The 19,847-nt window shown below is 40.3% G+C and overlaps 1 protein-coding gene across 1 annotated transcript in view; it reads right to left on the bottom strand.

The window, feature by feature from the left end:
• LOC122789629 (centrin-1) overlaps nt 1–19,847 on the bottom strand; it is a 90,212-nt gene that overhangs the window by 44,388 nt on the left and 25,977 nt on the right. The window contains exons 2-3 of the mRNA XM_044057027.1: nt 16,203–16,361; nt 10,371–10,499 (exon numbers count right to left, since the gene is read on the bottom strand). Coding sequence (XP_043912962.1) covers nt 10,371–10,499; nt 16,203–16,361 — 288 coding nt within the window. The remainder of the gene's footprint in view (nt 1–10,370; nt 10,500–16,202; nt 16,362–19,847) is intronic.

Genomic DNA, 19,847 nt, shown 5'->3' with positions numbered 1-19,847 from the left:
TACCTTATAAATATTCATTAAAAAACTCATTATTCCTATGTTAAAAGGTTAAATAGAGCAAACAAAGATGCAAACAAATTAGTAGATGGAATGAAACAACAGTACGAAAATACAGGAACTCATATTCAAGGGCTGTACAATTTGGCAGCTCTTAGTTTAAGAAGAAGGGCTATCGAAATACAGTCATTTAGCCCTCGCCACCTATTAGCTTGCAAAGTTACTTGCCACCAGAGCTCTCTATATTCAATTGTTTCTTCCCATAGACCACTCCTTTTGTCCTTCTTCACCTTCTCTAATACAAAAAATAAATGATTTGCATACAAGCATTCTATTTGATGTTTGTAAAGTGCATTTGTTGCTTTTTTATTCTGTACTTCATATAAATGCTCATAAATTATTTTTTTTTAATTTGCGTTCCATCTTTCCCACATAGAATGCTTGACAAGTACACTATCCCTGTATCTTCACAGTTACTATATGTTTTGCCCTCTAATAACATTTTCCTACATTCCAAATATATGGTTTCTTTGTTAAAAATATATGAACATTGAGCACAGTGCCCACATTTAAATCTTCCTTTTCTTCTCATATTGTTCCTTCTTATTCTTGTCGTGACATTCCTTTCCAATAAATTCTTTAAACTACTTGAGTTCTTGTAAACCACCTTTAACTTTTCCTTGGCTATTCTAAGTCTGTAATAGAAGTGAACATATCCCATTCCCTTTCTATTACACTTTTAACTAAGGTAGAACTTGCATTAAATTCTATAACCAGGGATCTGTTAAAACCCTCATCCATTTTCGGTTGTTTCCCAATACTTTCTTCATTACTACCTAAAATGGGGTGAAATTTCCCCTCTCTTTCTAGAACTTCCTTCTCTACTTTCTCAGTTAAGGTGCTTGGATAGTTTCTTTTCTTAAACATTTGATTCAGAATTTTCATTTCTTCCATAAAATCCTTCATTATTAGAGGTCATTCTGGATGATCTAATGTATTGCCCCCTAACCAAATTTCTTTTCTGGTGTGTGTGGGGTGTGCACTACTGTAGTGCAAATAAGAATTTGAGTAAGTAGTTTTCCTATACACTTTTGAATTAAATTTATTGTCCTTCTTGTATATCTCTATCTAAATAATTTAATTTTTCATTATCTATTTTGTGTGTAAACTCAAAAACACCTACCAATTTCTTCCTTTAGTGCCTTCCAAAAAATACAAATATCATCCAGAAACCTCTTGTATAATGACCATTTTGAACTAAATATGGAATCAAGCACCCACTTTTCTTCCCATTTCGCTAAAATCAAATTTGCATATGTTGGGGTGCAAGCTGCGCCCATGGCCACCTCCTTAATTTGGTGGAAATACTCCCCTTTAAAAAAAAATAAATTGTATTTTAAAACTAAATCCAACAAATGTATAATCACCATGCACTCATTACGTGTTAAACTACCATCTTCAAAAATTAATTCCTCTAACATTACCTTTCCTTCCTCCAGTGGAATGCAGGAAAATAGGTCCACTATATCAATGGTAAGATAATACATACTGTCTGTGTACAAATCTCGTTTCACACTCGTTAAAAAATCCCAAGAATCTCTAAGGATATTATTACGTTTTAACCATATATTTTTTCAACTTAGAGTCTATATATTTCGCAAGGGGTAAAGTTTTTGACCCTTCTACTGAAACAATTGGTCTCAATGGTGGATCCATACCATTCTCGTGTACTTTAGGGATCCCAAATATAGTGGGTATTCTTGATTTTTCCACTTTCAGATACCTCAATATTTTGTTGTCAATTAGACTTTCTGTATATAAATCCTCAAGGACTGTGTCTATCCTTGCATAAGCTATATTAATTTTGTTTTTAGAACTACTAGTGTACCTATCGGAGTCTCTGAGAATTTCATTCATTTCCCCTCATACACAAGTGTCCATTAAAACCATCCCACCCCCTTTGTCTGGTTTCATTATTCGTATGTCTGTGTCTTTCCTTAGTTCCACTAAAAGTTTGTGTTCTCGTCATTCTAAGTTTTTTTTAAATCTAACTTTGTTAAAATTATTTCTAATTTCATTTTCAACCAGACTCTCATTTTTTTTTATTTGAGGATGTAAAGGGGGGTTATATGTGCTCTTTCACTAAATTATTGGGTCTTGTAACCATATCACTGTTAAACAGAAGTTGAAATGTAATTTTCCTTAAAAATACCTTAAAATCTAATAAAATCTTTGTAATCCCTCCTTTAATCAAGGGTATGAATTTCATACCTCTGGATAACAAACTAAAATATTCATCATTTCATTATATGAAAATATTCATCATTTTTTAAAATCAGCTTTAGTCATTTTAATTGATGTGTTTTGATTGGATTAATCTCGACTGGAAAGCTTTTAAATACCTGTAGTGTTTTAACTAGCCCACATCCGAGGAAGTTTTAAAACGAAAATGTACTGTTTCAGTAGAGTGTTAATGTGCTTATGTGCTGTACTGTGTTACACTGTGGAGTGAAAACTTTTAATAAATAACTGGAAGAAACAGCTGTTCTCAAGCTTTATTGTGGACCCTCTGAGGTTCTTTCTTATTTTTTACTGGTTTCAGTGTTTTGCAGACCTTTTAGCTTACTTGTGGATTTATTTAGCTTGAAACATGCCCTATCAGGACAACTTGAGTCACTTTTCAAGTGTAGCCACAAAACAGTCTTTGTACCACCAGAGTGGAAGGCTGCTGTACTACTGATCGCACCACTGTTTTGTACACCTTACTTTCAAGCTTGACATTTTTCTGTCATACGCTACACCTGATCCTGACAGTTGGCTGTACCCCTCTGATTAAAACTTTGACCTCTTCATTCAGACTTCCCTTCTCCTCAACCATCCCTCCCAGATGATTAAAGCTATTAACATGTTCCTCTGTCTTCCCCTTCTATCTCAATTCTCAGTTTCTTCAGATTTCACCAATTTGCAGCTATTGCCACTGTCTTAGCTGTACTTAGTTTCCTCCCATGTGCCATCAGTTCTGCATTCATAGGTTCATACTAGGCTATCTGCCCTAGGGCATTTAAAAGCCTAGCCAGAGTGTGTGTGGCTTTCACCACCCCTTAGGATGAGAATACTATACCCATTAGTTTGCTGTGCCTCTGTCCAGCAGTGATACAGAGATGATTCCCGGGGTAAACCTACGATCTCCCATCCACTCGTCAAGATTTCTCTTGAACAGAGTCAGTGAGGGGCTCTGCCTCACATGGACTGGGATTCTGTTCCATAGTGTAGGGAGTCTCTGGGTGATGAATCTGTCCCTCCAGCACGTCCTATTTATATCCGTGTTGAGGTTTAAGTCTCTTGCTCTCGTGGCTCTGGTGGATTTGGATTTTTGAGGTGGAGCATGTCCATTAATTCGGGTTGGACATGGCCTTGTATGTCAGGCACAGATCACCTCTGAGCAGACGGTATGCGACTGAATAGAGCTGGAGTTTCTTCAGTCGGGCATCGTATGACATATGTTTGAGCCCCTTTATCCTTTTGGTGAGGAACTTTTGGGGTCTTTCCAACTGCTGCAGGTGTCGGGTAAGGTACATTCGAATGGGGCGTTGTACTCAATCATTGGTCTGATAAGTGAAGAGTACAGGGGTACAATGACCTCTCCTGATCTGGATGTGAATCCCTTCATGATCAGGTGGGCAATGTAGAAGGTCTTCCTAACCACTTTGGCAATGTGAGTGTCAAAAGAGAGGTTACTGTCAACTTGGGTCCCCAGGTCCCTGATAACTTCTTCCGTGTTTAATGGATTACCACCTATGTGGTAATTAGGGGTTACCTTGTTTTTCCCAAAGGGTATGACTATACATTTTTTGGCATTTATCTTAAGGCCATGGCTTTGGCACCAGTTATCCACTTCTGTGAGACCTTTCTGGAGGATGTCTGTGTCTGATGGAGTGTCAATTATGGTGCCCAGTTTGCAGTCATCTGCAAATTTTGTCAGCCACAATCCCCCTATGTTTGCCTGCACTTCAGAAAAATAAATGCCGAACAAGAGGGGGCCCAGGACTGAGCCCTGTGGGGCACCGCTCGTGACCGGCTTAGAGTCTGACATGGCACCAGCAACTCTAACCCTGTGTGTTCTGTCCTTGAGCCAGTTTGCAACCCATCTTGTGACATATGGGTTTACATCTAAGCTGGTGAGCTTTTCTATGATGCCCGAGTGGGGTACTGTGCCGAACGCTTTTGCTAGGTCAAGGTAGGCTGTGTGACCTGCCTTACCCTCATCAATGGCCTTAGTGACTGTTTCGAAAAAGTCGACCAAGTTCAAGAGGCAGGATCTGCCCTTGACAAAGCCAAATTGGGTAGGATCCAGTGTCTGTAGGTCCCCAATGTCTTTATTTATGAGTTCCATTATGATCCTCTCCATAGCTTTGCAGACAAGGCTCGTCAAGCTTATGGGGGGTAATTTCCAGGGTCCGTAGAAGCACCACCTTTGTGGAGTGGGACCACAGTTGCCGTACGCCATTCTTTGGGTATGTATCCTGTAGTAAGGCTAAGATTAAACAGCAGCCTTATGTGTGGGTTTAGTTCCTCATTGAGTTCGTGTAGCACACAGCCGGGGACACCGTCTGGTCCCATTGATGCTGTGTTTTTGCTTTAGAGAGAGCAGCTCTCACCTGGGCATCTGAGATGTTTGGGAGGCTAGACTCTGGTGGGATAGATATTTCTCCTTTTGGGGGGGGGGGGAGAAATTTGCACTGAACCTGTCTGCCAGTATGTTGGCAATGTCTGTGGGTTCAGTGATTTTTTATCATTTTGGACTAATTCTGAGCATATCTGGGAGTTTCCACCCAGGTTTCTAACATAGCTAAAGAAGGCTTTATGATTGTCTTTTGTGTCATTAGCGATTTTTCTCTCAAAGTTGGCCTTGGATGATTTTATGAGTGATCGCAGTTTTTTGCTAGTATTGATCAGAGATGCCTTCCCATTTAGGGATTTTGCTCTGTCATGTAGTAGCTTTCTCCTCTTGTTGTAGAGTTTGTTTATGGCTGGAGTCCACCAGACCGGGCGCCTGCCTTTGGTGGAAAGGGTCTTGATTTTATTAGGGATTGTTTGATCCATACATTCCTGGAGGTGCTCGTAGAAGGCATTTGTAAGGGTTTCAGCAGCGTGGGTTGTGGTTGTGGTTTCCACTGGCTCGCGGGCCTTGAAGGATACCACTCCAGTCTTAAGAAGTTTGAAGTTTGCTTTTGAAAAGTTCTTCACTGTGGTCTTTTTTGCTGGGGGTGGTGGCGGGATGTGGATCTCCAGTGAGATTAATTTATGGTCTGATCTCACCAATGAGGGATATACTTCCGGTGTGGAGCATTTTGTCCCCATGTTTGTGATGATCAGGTCTAGTATATTTTCTCCTCTTGTGGGAATGGTGACTAGTTGTTCCATAGCATTTGAGTTTATGAACTCAAGGAACCTTTGGGCTAGGGTGTTGGGGCTTGAGTAATGTTCCCAGTCTATGTTTGGGTAGATGAAGTCACCCAATATGATGGTGTTTGGAGAGACATTCACTCTCCAGTGTCTTCAGGAAGGCTGTGTGGGTTTCCTGAGTTTGATACTCTCCAGTGTCTTCAGGAAGGCTGTGTGGGTTTCCTGAGTTTGAGAAGGTGGTCTGTAGCATGTTACAAACTGTAGGGCAGTTTTACCTATGGTTAATTGCACCTGGATGGTCTCTGATGCTTCGTGCGTTGCCACTAACCTGGAGGTGTGGGTATCCTTTATGAATATGGATACTCCCCCTCCTTTTGTGGTTCGGTCCGGATTTTGGGGCCGGAACGCATGATATGAGGTATAACCTGATAGTGCTTGGGTGCTCTCAGGAGCCTTGAACCAGGTTTCAGTCACAGCACAGACATCGATGTTCTCCATACTGAGGAGGGCTTCGAGGGCGTGCATCTTGAGGTTTAGACTTCTGGCATTGAGCAGTATTACCCTTAGTTTTTCTCCATTTTTGTTTTCTAGGGCGGTAGGTTTATCATTTGAGCCTTGCCTAAAAAAGGCACTATGGGGGTGGCAAGAGCCTTTGCCAATATCCGGAAGCCCAGGGGTGACAGGTGCAAGCCGTCCCTTGCGAAGCAGCGTGGCTTGCCAAGCATGTCATCCCAAGCAGACAGGCATTGGATCCCCTTAGAATGACACCAGTAATTAAGCCAATTATTAAAGCTGATCATTTTGTCTCTGTATTGTGGCATCATTCTTGGTGAGGGTAGGATACTGCTCAGGGTCAGGGTCATACTGGCCTGGGTTACATAATCTGAGAGCTCCTCTATGTCTCTTTTCATGTAGTCCAGGGAGGTACGTCTCAGGTCGTTCACACCGGCATGGACAACGACTGAGTCATACTTGTACTTGCTGTGGAGTGACCTGAGTGCTTGTGTTATGTGGCGGATTCTAGCGCCTGACAGGCAGCTTACTGTGATCTTTTCCTTGTTCAGTCTGGTGAGTGGGACGTCAGTGTGTCTGACTATGGAGTCACCTATAACAAGTGTGTCCGGCATTGTGTTTGGCCTTAAGGGCTGTGACCGTTTAGCACACTGACTTTGAGAACTGTGTGTTGCATGTCTTATGTCTTGAGGTGGCAGTTGCTTGGGTGTCTGCTTTGGAGGCCTCTGTAGTTTTGGTAGATTTTTGATCAGTGCCTCCAAGTATGTCTTTGTATGTTTATGTGTTTGTTTTGCAGTTGTGATAGTTCTATGCGAAACTGGGTTTGTGGTGTGCGTGGTTTCCTTCTCCTCCTGTCTGGTCTTGCCAGTCCTGAGTTGAGAGAGCTCAGCCTCCAGTTTGGCTATATAGTTGCATCTCTCACATGTATTTGTGTTTTGTGGAAGAATGAGTGGGTTGTCTGTGTACATGAGGCAATTGTAACATTGCCTCAAGATGCCCAGATTCACCAGCTGAATGCCCTTACCCTTTGATGAAGTTCTTGCTCAGAGTCAGTCTCCAATGCCACATCATCTGCATACAGCAAATTTATTGCTCTTTCCTCTCCAACCTGTTTGCTAATGTAGTTCATCACCAGTATGAGCAGCAGTGGGCTCAGAGGTGAACCCTGATGTACACCCACTCCCATTGGAAACCCCTCAGTGAGGCCGAACACTGTTCATACTTGAGCCATTGGACATGGGTAGAATTAGTGCATCCTATGTTTCTGGGACTTCGAATCACCACAGTACTGCCCAAATAAGCTTTCTTGGGACTTTGTCATATGCCTTTTAGTCTAAGAATGCCCAGTTGGATTTTTTCCTCATCTTTAGCTTCTTGTCAACTAGTAGTCTCACTGCAAACATCGGGTCAGTTGTGCTGCATCCTGATCTGAATCAGGACTGCACATCTCCCATCTTACTTTCTACTACTTTGCATATCTGTGTATCAGTCACCCTCTCCAGAACTTTCATGCAACACGACAAGAGTTTGATACCTCTGCACTGCCCACAGTTGTGGATGTCCCCTTTGTTCTTGTACACTGGCACGAGCATGCTTATTCTCCAGTCATGTGAGATATACCTCTCTCTTCACCATCTCAGGGTCATTTCTCCCCAGGCTCACCCAGCATCTTTATAAACTATCTGCTGTGACCTCGTATCAGCTTGCCGCTTTCCTCTCTTCTAGCGTGAGCTCTTCCTCTTCCCTCAGTGTAGGCTGTGTCTGTCTGGGGCAGTACAGCTTCCATGGGGTTTTCTTCATTCAGAAGTTGCTGGAAGTACTCCTTACATCTACCTTTGATGTCCTGTGGACTGGTGAGCAGATTCTTGCTGGCATCCCTTATGGGGGGCATCTGACTATTACTTTATCTTTGTCTTGTAACCTGATATAGTTTGTGTCACCTACTAAGTCACCTTCCAGAAGTCGGGTAGAGTGCCTCGGATGCCCTGTTCTTTGCTATTGCAACTCCTTTCTTAGCTTCTTTGTTAGCCAACCAGTATTCCTGCCTTGCCTGGTCCATCTTTTTCTATCTCCCCCTTTTTCCTGCACTCCTCCTTTCTTTGGATGACTTCTTGGACTTATCTGTTCTGTGGTCCTCACAAATGCTGTTTCGAGGCACTGTCATTTTTCTTCAACTCCACCTATTTCCTCCTCTTCCACGGGTGCTAGAGCCCAGAGTAATTTCTTGAACTTTTGTACTTTCTCTCTAGTCAACTTCCAGGTCTTCAGCCTGGTCTCTGTTGACCATAGAGCCTTCTCTGCCACAATCAGCTGCAAGCAATGGTCAATCAGAAGTTTATGCTGTGGGCCAACTGTTTCACTGGGGAGGACTCTGCAATACAACAGTGCCCTTTTTTACTAGGAGGAAGTCTACATAAGTTGCATGTTGGTCACTCTTGTATGTTCTCTTGTGACTCTCACTTCTTCTGAACCATGTGCTGGCTACCATCAAGCCATTTGCCAGAAAGAAGTCTACAATGGCCTCTCCCTTCTTTATTCCTGTTGCCCACCCATATGTCCTCATATCCTGTTCTGTCTGTCCGAATATGTGCATTCAAGTCACCCAATATTAACACCAATGCATGTTGTCTTGCTTTATTCAGTAGGTCCTGCAACTACTGAATGAATGGACTTTTCCTCACTATCAAAACATAGGCTGAGATTATGAATACTGCCCTATCATTACAATGAAGTCTGATTGCCATGAGCCTATCACTAATTCTGATACCCCTTCACTGCCTTCTGTGGCCTCTCACCACAATTCCCACACTATTTCTAGCCTGTCCTCCTCCTGAGTAGTAGACTATGGATCCCAAGCCATGTGTCTTTGCTGGATTGCCCTTCCATTTGGTCTCTTGGATACATAGGATGTCCAGCCTGCACCACATCATCATGTCCTCCACTTCCAAACTGTGCCCTGTCAGTGAACCTACATTGAGTGTACCAATTCTTAGTTCATATTTGGCAGGTTGATTGGTTTTATGCCCAGCTTTCAGTGGACAACTGGACACTAGCCCGCCAGTAGCTTATTGACCCAGGGCTGCTGGGCTTTATGGCAGGTACACACTGGCCAACAAGGGCATATATATCCGTCCCACTGTTAGCATGGGTCCCCGGCATAGATCAGAGTACGCTGGGTTCTCAACCCACTTATATTCACTGGCAAATACCTATTCCCATTTTAGTGAGGGTCAACAAGACCACATCACCTAGACAGTGGCTAGCCCTGCCATGGCGCCCAGTCCGTAACCCATGTTCTCCTATCTTGAGGGTACTGTACATCACAACTCTTCCCCCATAGAGAACCATGTAGAGACTGTGCTGCTGCCCACAGCTCAATTCATTGGGGAGTTTGAGATGGGAGCACTCGGTATGTTTTTCAGAGGTGGGAAAGACCACTCAGAGATGCTGGGAGAACATGCAAACTCCAAACATGCATTGGCCAGAGGTCAGGATTGAACCTTGTACCTTGAGCATGGGAAGTGAAGACTAACCATTATGCCAACTGGTCAGAAACATTATAAATGCCTGAAAATCATCACATAGAAAGGAAACGTAGGAAAAAAATAACAGAAAATAAAATACTGTTGCAACAAAAGCTTTACAAGATTACCAGATTACATGTAAGCAAGATAGCAAGAATACAAGACAATTCTGCAGCCTAGAACTGTAGTGGTAAAGCAGGTAGAATTTGGAAAGATGGGAACCTATTACATAAAATACAAATTAAAAAAATCAAAAATAGAAAAAGAAGACAAATGCATTACACAGGTTTTTCCAAAACTATGAAATAGCTTTCCCTTACTATCAGAAGAATTCAGTCATAAATGTCCCTAAAAAACAGCAACAACAAAAAAACTAGATAAGTATATGACAAGCAGACAATATCAACATGGAGTTAAGATGGCTTCAGGATCATCGTGATGTAAGTTTAACAACTGAACCTACATATCACAATCTAAATGAGACAAACGCATCAAAACTGAAGTTCCATGGCAACAAACAATCCAAAGTGTCAGTGAGTTCTTTAGTTATTTCCTGCTACTGCACTTTTATTATAAACAATTTGTTAAATTTATATATAAACATATGAATATAAACAGTAAATCTAGAAATATATTTTACCAAGTCATGCAGACATTTATCAACAACTAGACTGAGCAGTGTTTACCTTAGAGACACAAGATGCAGGGTTTGATTCTCACATAGGGTAATTGGCTAGGCTTAAAATGGCCCACAAGGGTAGTTAGCCTAGTATGAACCTATGACATGTACTTCTGCTATAGGTCTAGACGCAGGAAAATACAGAAAGGGAATGCGGAGTGCCAAATGTAGCTCCATACAGTTAACAATATTCAAGTGCCTGATACATGAAAGGGATAGACAACTATTCTTGCTCAACAAGACATACATACCATTTTCTGTGCCATTACTGCTAAGAAATCATTGAAGCCAATCTTCCCAGTTGCTTCCTTGTCAATTTCTGAAATTATTTTTTTGATTTCCTCTTTCTTTGGCTCAAATCCAAGAGCTCTCATAGCAACCTATACAAGTATAAAAAAATAATGTGAACAAAAGCTACTGAAGATGACTTCTTGAATACACTTGCTCAGTAAGTCTGATAAGCACTTCTGAAACAAATGCGTACTTCTGTTTATTCACAAGTCTCATGGCACAATTTTACTTCTTTAAGTACAACTATGAAATGAGGCAGATAGCGACAGCAATGTCAAAATCATTACTATAACATGATATGAATTTTATTTCCCATCTCTCTAAACTTCCTATCAAGATTGTTTTCAATTTAGGCATTAACTTTGTACTCTAGCAAACACAGGCAGGGTTGTTGGCTAATTCAGTTATACCATCCACACTCCTCCTTTCTAAAAGGGTGTGTGTGTGTGTGTGTGTGTGTGTGTGTGTGTGTGTGTGTGTGTGTGTGTGTGTGTAAACCTTTAATGCAATATTTCACAATGGAATCACAGATAGGCTCAAAAATCCATAGGTAAGAGAAGCCATAACAACTTGGGTCTACAACTACTTCCATGGTTGTATGCAAAATGTAAGACTAGGCTGACTCTTACCTTCGCTATTCACTTTCACTAGTGGAGTCCTTCAAGGCAGTGCCCGGGGACCACTCCTTTTTACCATCTTGTTTTTGGATGTCAAGACTGACTTGTCTGATTCACCAATTATGCAGGTAATTGAGCACTTGGGAGCACTGGTTATAACTCTGGTAACACCTTCCGTTTTCATGTGCACTTACGCTACTGTAGCATACAGTTCCTTCCTTGTACAAGTCAGTGAGGTTGGGGCTGGTAAGTGCGAGTGTTGCACATCACTGCACAGGGACTGGTACAGACACTGCAGTACCAGACTTAACCCAAGAAATAAGGCATTATCTGATCATCTTATTAGAGTAGTGCATGACAGTGCATATGTTGGAAGGGACGCAAAGAACTTGTGGTACTTGAATTACTCTACCAGTTACTTCTTTTTGTACACCTTCTCTAGAGACAGTTTGAAAGAGGTAATACTGGTCCTCAACCAGTGTCTTACTCCCTCATAGTGGTGGTAATCCAAGTACTCAAACTCAATTATATGCAGGAAACCTAGGGGTAAACTGATAAAACGATTTCCTTAACTTGACACCATGACGTCACACCAAGTTCAGAGAAAGTGAATCATTATGTGCTTAAAACCTTTCACAATGAAATGTTCCTTGGGAAATCAGTCATATCCTGAGTAAATGAAGCCAGCAGCTATAAAATCAGATCATCCAAATATGCAACCCAGATAAATAAAATACTCCTCCTTCCACTCCTGATGCCTTCGTTAGGAGAAGACCCACTGTGCAGAGGTCCATTTTAGAAGCTGGGCTTGCAAGAGTAACAGGGTGAAAGGTCAACAACACAGAAGTAAATGAATGAGCAGGCATGTCTGAAACGTCCAAAGGTGAGGAAAATGTTACCTGTACATGAATTCAGGAATGGTGCTAAGTGTGCCACCTCTTCTGTGCACCTGTGTGTAAAAGCTAGGATTGTCTATGCATATATAAGTAGCACTAGCATTTTGCAAGTTTTATGACTTTTTTTTTTTTTTTTTTTTAACAAATGTCTTGTTATATCAAATCCTTGCAGAGACCACAAATGAGTTTTCTTGATGGATTATCGTTTTCTTTATTTTGCATTTTGTTAAGTGGACTCTTCAGCTATAAACCAGGCCAAAACCTAAAAGAAACTTATAATAGTAGTATACACACTAAAAATGAAATACAAAGAAGCATATATCCATTTTCTAATGTGTGTGTTTGTGCGCTTATAAGTTAATCACAGATTTACAAGTATAAAACATACATAATAGTAACCCTCAGTACAACTGTCTCCATGATATTCTGCGCTGTTACAAGCAGGATTAGCTTACAGCTACATACCTAATCCTTTTGGTTACAGTGTAGTGCATGCTGGTTAAGGAAAAAGCAAAAAGTGTTAAAAAAAAGCACTTTCACAGTATAATAAAGGATCAAATATGTGGAAAAAAAGCCCGATTCAAAACAGAAAGGGTTTCAGGGTAGGATTTGGACAAATGGAAGAGGCTTCTGGCAAAAAAATTCTGTAGAAACAGATTACGAGCTGCAGTTCACCAGCAACGGAAGAATAATCACTGAGGTTGCCAAACATCCCAGTATGATGGGTGGTCCTGGAGAAAATCCAGTCAAGAGTGGTAGGCAAGCATCTACTGATTCTCCCTCTTTTGGTAAGGGGAAACTAACAAGAGGTGACACAGGTTTATGAAAGGTGGACAGCATGTATCTAATTCAGTATAGTTGTTCCACCACCACTAGCAATGACATCTCTATTGAAAAGATCTGGCTACCAAGACAGAAAGAAGATGCCCTGCATGCTCCAGTGACTTCTAAAAGCATCAAAAGATAAGCAATGGTCATCACTTTGGAGTCAATGAACTAAAGAGTGGTTACAACAGCTTTCCTACTTTTTGGTTCACATGGTTGCAGTAGGAACAAATATTTAGATGAGACTGGTTGCAGAATGTTATCTCTTTCCATCACTTTATTCTCTCAGCCAGATGTTCTTATGCAGGATGAATTCAACTTCTACCTCTAAGCAAGACTAACTAATTTAAATAAGACCAGAGGAGCTCATTCAAAATCTCAAAACTTCTGACTCATAGCTGTAAGCAGCTGTGACTGAAGGGTGGTCTGCGCCTGTCACAATGTTAACTATAGAATATGTTAGCACGAATTCATTATACAATCTTGAAATACTGAAATATTGAATATCAGCATTTCGAGACTGAATAGTCGAACACTCACATACCCGAACACACAAAACCGCAAATATCACAATCGCGACCATACATACACACACACACACACACACACACACACACACACACACACACACACACACACACACACACACCTATCTAACTACACTAAAACAAACAAAACACACAAAAACACACCAAACACACACACCTACCCTACCTATAAGCAAGGGGGCTAAGCCCCCTTGCACCCCCCACATCCCCCCTACTTATATATACTAACTCTGAGGTCGCACTAAACACACAAAACACACCACCACACACACTAACATCCCTATCCAATACCCTTAAACAAAGACCACTTACCTAAAACCCAGATAAATCCCAAAACCGCACCACATATCACGAATGCGACACCACGATAGCAGATTCAGCATTTCCATAGTCAACATACTTCAGTTTCGCATAACTACACTTTCTTGTATTCTGTCTTGATGTACTGAAATTCGGCATTTCAGTACGTCGAGATTCTCTAGTGTTTCCGTTAGCACACACTACTGGTGGGCAAAGCTGTCAAGATGGAGGTGACCCTGAGGAAATACTGTCCTGATGCAGAGGAGTGGTACCAGAGACTAAGAAGGCCACATGTTGACAGCAGTTGCGTAGGTGACAGCATGGGTAGTGTGTGAAGAGGCCAAGAAGAACAACAGTGGAGTAGTCTCAAAGATAGGCTGTCAAACTACACAGAACATCAGAAGGGGTGTTGGGACTGCTTTATGTAAGGACAAAGAAAGTGCTCACTACTACAGAGGGAATTTTTCAAAGTTGAACATTTTGGGGACCTCCTTAACACAGTGGACATGCCTTTCTATACTGGGCAGTCAGGCAATGCTGAAGATGAATCATTGAAGTGATCAGAGACCTCCTAGGTGTAGGTCTACAGATGTGGATGAGAACTACCAGAAGCTGTTGAAGGCTGTGCACAGGGCTAAGAAGCATTGCTAATATGCCTGTTCAATCCTGAATGAATGGCATGAACAGTTCCACTTCGGCTTCTAATATGGGATACTGGTCACCCTTAAGAAGGGGTAACAGCAGATGTGCTACAGTCATAAGGAAATCACAGTCTTCCCTGAGAAAGACGTACCACAGAGATGGATAAGAGACTATAGACAAAAGTTGGATACTGTATTCATGAGGAACAATCCAGACTTCACCCATATTGTGGAACAGCTCTTTATGCTTCTGAGTTGGTATATCCCATTTGCAGCTTTTCTATGGACTTGGAAAAGCCTTATGATCATGCGATCTAGTCTGGCAGTTGGCTTGCAGGATTAAGGAGCTGTTAACAGGCCGTTTTCTGTGGTGCAAGGTTCGATTCCCTCAGTCTCAATTGTCTAACTGTATGACTGAGCAAGTCACTTAAACAGACACCGCTCCTGGGCTGAGTCTGAGAAAGGTCCATGAAGATCACTGCTGTACCCCAGAACACAAAAACAAATAAAATAAAATCATATGACTTGGCATGCATTCCTTCTGATTCACTCCGATTCCTGTGTGAACACAGGAAGAACAGTACCTGCATTACTGGCATTAATTCAGATTTTTTGAATTCCAAGCTTTGCTAAGGGTGTATCTTGTCACCATTCTTGTCGCAATTAAATACAGCTGAGGCTAGGAAAGGTCCAATATGGGGAGTTAGACATGGCTTCTCCGTTGTTTGCAGTTTATGATGTCCTTTTGGCATGTTCCAATTGATACTTCCAATATACACTCAAGAAAGTACAAAGAACAGTGTATATTAATATTTGTATTTTCATATTTCTGTTCTTACTTATGTATGTCATTCACTGTATATTTCTACGATTTGTTTTCTAAGTCTATGTATGTATGTCTGTACTTAATTTGTATGTGGAACTTTTCTCCCTGGGCCTCCGGTGAAAATGGACTACTCGTCCAGTTGGATCCCCCCGGCAAACAAACAAACAACAAATAAATAAAAGGGAAGGAATGAACACCAGCACATCCAAATCTAAGGCAGTGGAGGCCTTCCAGAAGATGTGGACTTCTCTTTTTAGGGTGGGAAGACTAGTAGCTTTTCATTCTTGCAATTTGTTGCCAAGTGAAAGTAGAGGCTTGCACAAGACTCACAGGTGGATAGAAGTAGAAGCTGTAGTCCTGTTGTCCCTGATCTGTGGTGGTGGTGAACTGGTAGATTAAATCTACAAAATCCTTCTGTATCCTCTTGAAAAGCGGTGCGTAACAAAAATAATGAGATCATGTGAACAAATGGTGGAACAGGAGGCCTCTACTGCTGGGCTGTTCCACTTCCTTGCCCATGACAGGATGAGATCATCCCCAAGAGAGCCGTGGAACAAAGCAACTACTTTTCCATACCATCAAAAACCATCTGAGGTCTCTCGGGTATCTTGTAAGTATGTGGCCAGCTTCCACTGGGAAATGTATAAGAACAGCAAACTGGGGGATGGCTCCAAGGCAAATCAAGGACTTTAGGACAAGCCGGAAGTATTTTATCTCACTGCTGGCCTAGAGATGTTAAGGATTTCACAAAGGTTGGGCTAGAGTCTGTGACTGAAGAAAGGGAAATTTGGTGCATCTTAAACAACTGCTACCTCAATAAGGAGAAGCAAAAGGAGTGATTATAACATACGTGAAATGGCATAAATGGTATCCTGTGTCCAGTTGAGGCCAGGGGTCATTTCAAGGATTTCAGTGAAGATGTTCTATTTTTGAGGCAACAGACAGGTGCAAGTTCCTTAGTATCCCTTTCTATAACATTTTCAGAATATCTGTCTTCAGAGCTGAACTGGGAAGGTGAAGCATGCTGAGCTGTATGAATCAGTAGATGTGAATAAACAAATAACAGCAATTAGTTTACTAAACAGCAATCAGTTTTAGTGAAAACTCAATATTCCCCCACCAATTAGACCTATGCTTACCTTCAGCTCTTTTACATCAATAGTCCCTGCGCCATCTGTATCAAAAAGATCAAATGCTTCTCTAATTTCCTGCTTCTGCTCTTCTGTAAGGTCAGCTTTTGGGCCAGTCTTCTTCCTCTGTGATGTTGCAGCCAAAGTGGGTTTCTTATAACTGGAAGCCTTTAGGCAGTGCAAAAGGAACATACAAATTGTGTGTTAATTTGACTTCAGCAGTCTTACAAACAAATGAAAGCAACAGAGTAATTATAGATCTAAATGTCTAAGCAAACATCCAGGTATTCCACCTTTTCAAGAATTAGAAATTTAAAAAGGTGCTACATTTCAAAGAAAACAATGCTGACACACAGTGATTATGTAGAGAAGAAACAGACACTGGAAAGGGGTGGAACAAACAGAGAATTTAGGCAGCTTATTAACTTCATTTTTTTTCTTTTTTACAAGTAAGATCCCACTGGGGCTAAAGCTCTTTTGAAGATTAAACAGAGCTGCTGACTACAAACCAGCTCACTGAGGAAGCACCAATGATTTTAAGGACCAAGAACAAATGAATTTTTAACACCCTAACTAAACTACCACTGGCACATGGAGAACTCATTCTAGTCTCCACAGTATCTTAATGTAAGACAAATAGCTTAGAAAGTCATTCAGTAGCCTGTAATCATGGCTGTCAGTGCACTATGTGCATCTCTGCCAGCACATCAGTTCCTTAAAAAGCCCTGCCCCAACAACATTTTATAAATAAATAATCATACAACAGCTTTTTTTGTAGATGGAACACCTAAGATGAGATCTGATGTCAACGCCCATTTTCAGTTCCAAAATAAGAGAAGACTCACTAAGGCTTTGAAAGTCTTTTTTCTTCTTGGAAATATACTGGTGGTTGAGAAGTGGCCCAAAATACAAATGGGCAACAGACAGTCAAGGAAAAAAAGAAGCAGGAAGAAAAACTGAGGGAAGTGAAGGATCATGAATTATATAACAGGATTATATGATTGTTCACCCTTAAACATTGTTGTCATCTATGGAAATGGGAATATGAAATGTTTAAGAAAAATTGTACAATACTGTTAACTTTATTTTTGAATGGCTTGTGTTTTGAAAGTATTATAAAGTTATTCACCTTTAACAGTATTCTGTTGTACTGAATCTGTCCTGCCCTGCAATTTTTTTTATTTTTATGCCTACAAACATCCACACCTGTCAGAGCAACAACCAAAATACATGCAACAGTCTCCTGATAAATTTACTACCAGTGTTTGTGGATCTGCCTGATGAACTGCATTAACTGTTAATTATCTGTGATACCTCCAAAGTCAACAGACATGACAGTACAGAAACTGGAGAGAAGGAAAACAACTTTTCATCAGAAATAAGTGAAAGACGGCAGCGGTGGTGCAGCAGTTAGCATTGTCCTCACAGCAAGAGGTTCTCCAGTTCGATTCTTGGCTGGAGCACCTTGTGTGTGGAGTCTGCATGTCCTTCCTGCGGTCCAGTGAACTTTAAAGACATGCAGGTAGGTAAGGGAGTGTGTGTGTGCGCCTGCCTTCTGTAAAGGTTGGGCGCTGGTCTGGCAACTTGATACCATAAAAATCCACTGCCAATCAATAGCGGACTGGTGATCCGCTGTGGCGACCCCTAACCGGGAAAAGCCGAAAGAGTATTACTATCAGAAATAAGTGAAATACAGCAGGTTAATTTTTTACTTTTCATATGCTTGCAAATACGTTTCTTCAATGAAAAAGAGAATTGGGGCAGAATACTGCCACCAAGCTAAAATGTTAAACAATGTATCTTTTTAGAGAAAAAAAGAAATGTGAAGAAACTGCATACAATATAGTGAAAGAAAATAAGGTTAAGCACAAAAATTAATAAGTACTGGTGACACAGTTTCAGCTTGCTATTACTTTATAGAGACTGTGACCCCACAAATTGTGAGCCCACAACGAATGGAAATGGGTAGCAAAAATTCAAAACTATACAAAAGGCATTAAGCAGAGTGAGAAAGAGATAAAATAGCTAGTTTTATTACTGCATATGGCAAAATAAGAAATACACAATATATAGAGATCCACATTTTCAAAGATGTTTCACAAGGTAAAACTCACTTTTAGACTAAGACAAATGAAAAAAATATGAAGTACTTGGGTTCAGATGTAGAAGACAGTAAACAAAACATATATTATACGAAGCTGAGTGTTCTGGCTAGAAATTGTCAATTATTTTAAGACACAACTAACAACACAAATAAGATTCGTTAAGGAAAGGACAGGCACACTGACCAAGCCAGATGCGACCTTAGACAAACTGCTACTTTTTGTTAAATCATTTGACATGAGAAATGAATCCAAAAGTAGACCAAGGAGTCCCCAAAGCTCAGACTTCAGATGCACGTGTAAAACGCAAGCAAAATATTTTTTTTCTGGAATATGTTAAAAATAGCAGAGCTCAACATGTAAAATTAGATGACACCACAGAAATACTAGTGCACCTATTAAACAGAAATGTAACATGATACACATTGGAACATCTGTGAATATACAGATAAGTGTGTTCTTAAAAAAAAACACCTTTGGCCAAAGCCAGAATTCCAGAGAGCCAAAACAAGAATCAAAACTAAAAATTAAAAAAAAAAAAAAAATGACCTTTTAAAGTCTGTTTCAAAGTAGTAGTTCGAGTAAAATGTAAGCATTTTTGACAGGGAAAAAAAGAATCTAAACTGCCATCATTAAGTAGCAAAGATGAATTAGCAGAACAATGTGTAAACATGATAAAAAGTACATACAGGCAAAATGGCGAGAATGTATACAAAGTGTTCACCATGTAAGGTGAAAAAATACAATCTGTTCAAATGCCAGACTATCCAAGAGACTCACTGACTGGCTTTACATAGATTTTTATAGGTCAGAGAACAGCACAATATAACAACTACAAATAAAACAACTGGCAGAGAAACCAAAAGATGAAATAAGCAAAGCTTCAAAAAATAGCGTAACCAGTAGATTTTAATATCCGCTTTCGTCCTGGGACTTCATCAGAATAATAAAAGACTTAAAAATTCACATTTAAATACAAGTTAGCATATTGATCACAGTAACTGATTGGTCAAACAATTAAACAATTAAAAACCTTGTTAATGGAAAACTGTTAAAGAACTAGTATGAGAATTAAGAACATTAGTAAATGTTTTATATAAAAAAACTAGAAATAGATATTTTATCCTTGTCAATATTAAACAAGTCATTTTTTAAAAAACATTTGATGTTAACTACATCATTCAACCCAGGATTTTTATCAGCATGAAGTTTGATCTGCCAACTGGCTTCTCTCTGTTCAACTAACTTTTTAAAATCACCCCCTCTCAAATCAGAATGAACTACCTCTAACACTGTAAACAAGAATTTTTTGAAATTCGAACATTGAATAGAATGTCTGAAGAGAGCACTATTATCATTTTTAGTTTTAATGTTGTATACATGTTCCACAATACGTGTGTAGGCTCCTTGTAGTCATCCCTACATAAAATGCAGGGCATGAACTACAGAGACTTAAATAAACCACACCTTGGGTCTTACATGTTACGTATTCAGGAACAGAAAAAGAAAAGTCTATACTTTCTAACATAATCATAGGTCCTTTAGCTATAAA

Source organism: Protopterus annectens, chromosome 15.part0, assembly GCF_019279795.1.
Source record: "Protopterus annectens isolate FY-2018-M chromosome 15.part0, PAN1.0, whole genome shotgun sequence".
In the NCBI taxonomy this organism is placed as follows: domain Eukaryota; kingdom Metazoa; phylum Chordata; order Ceratodontiformes; family Protopteridae; genus Protopterus; species Protopterus annectens.
Note: the sequence above shows the minus strand (reverse complement) of the source record. Positions and strands in the feature narration are given on the sequence as shown.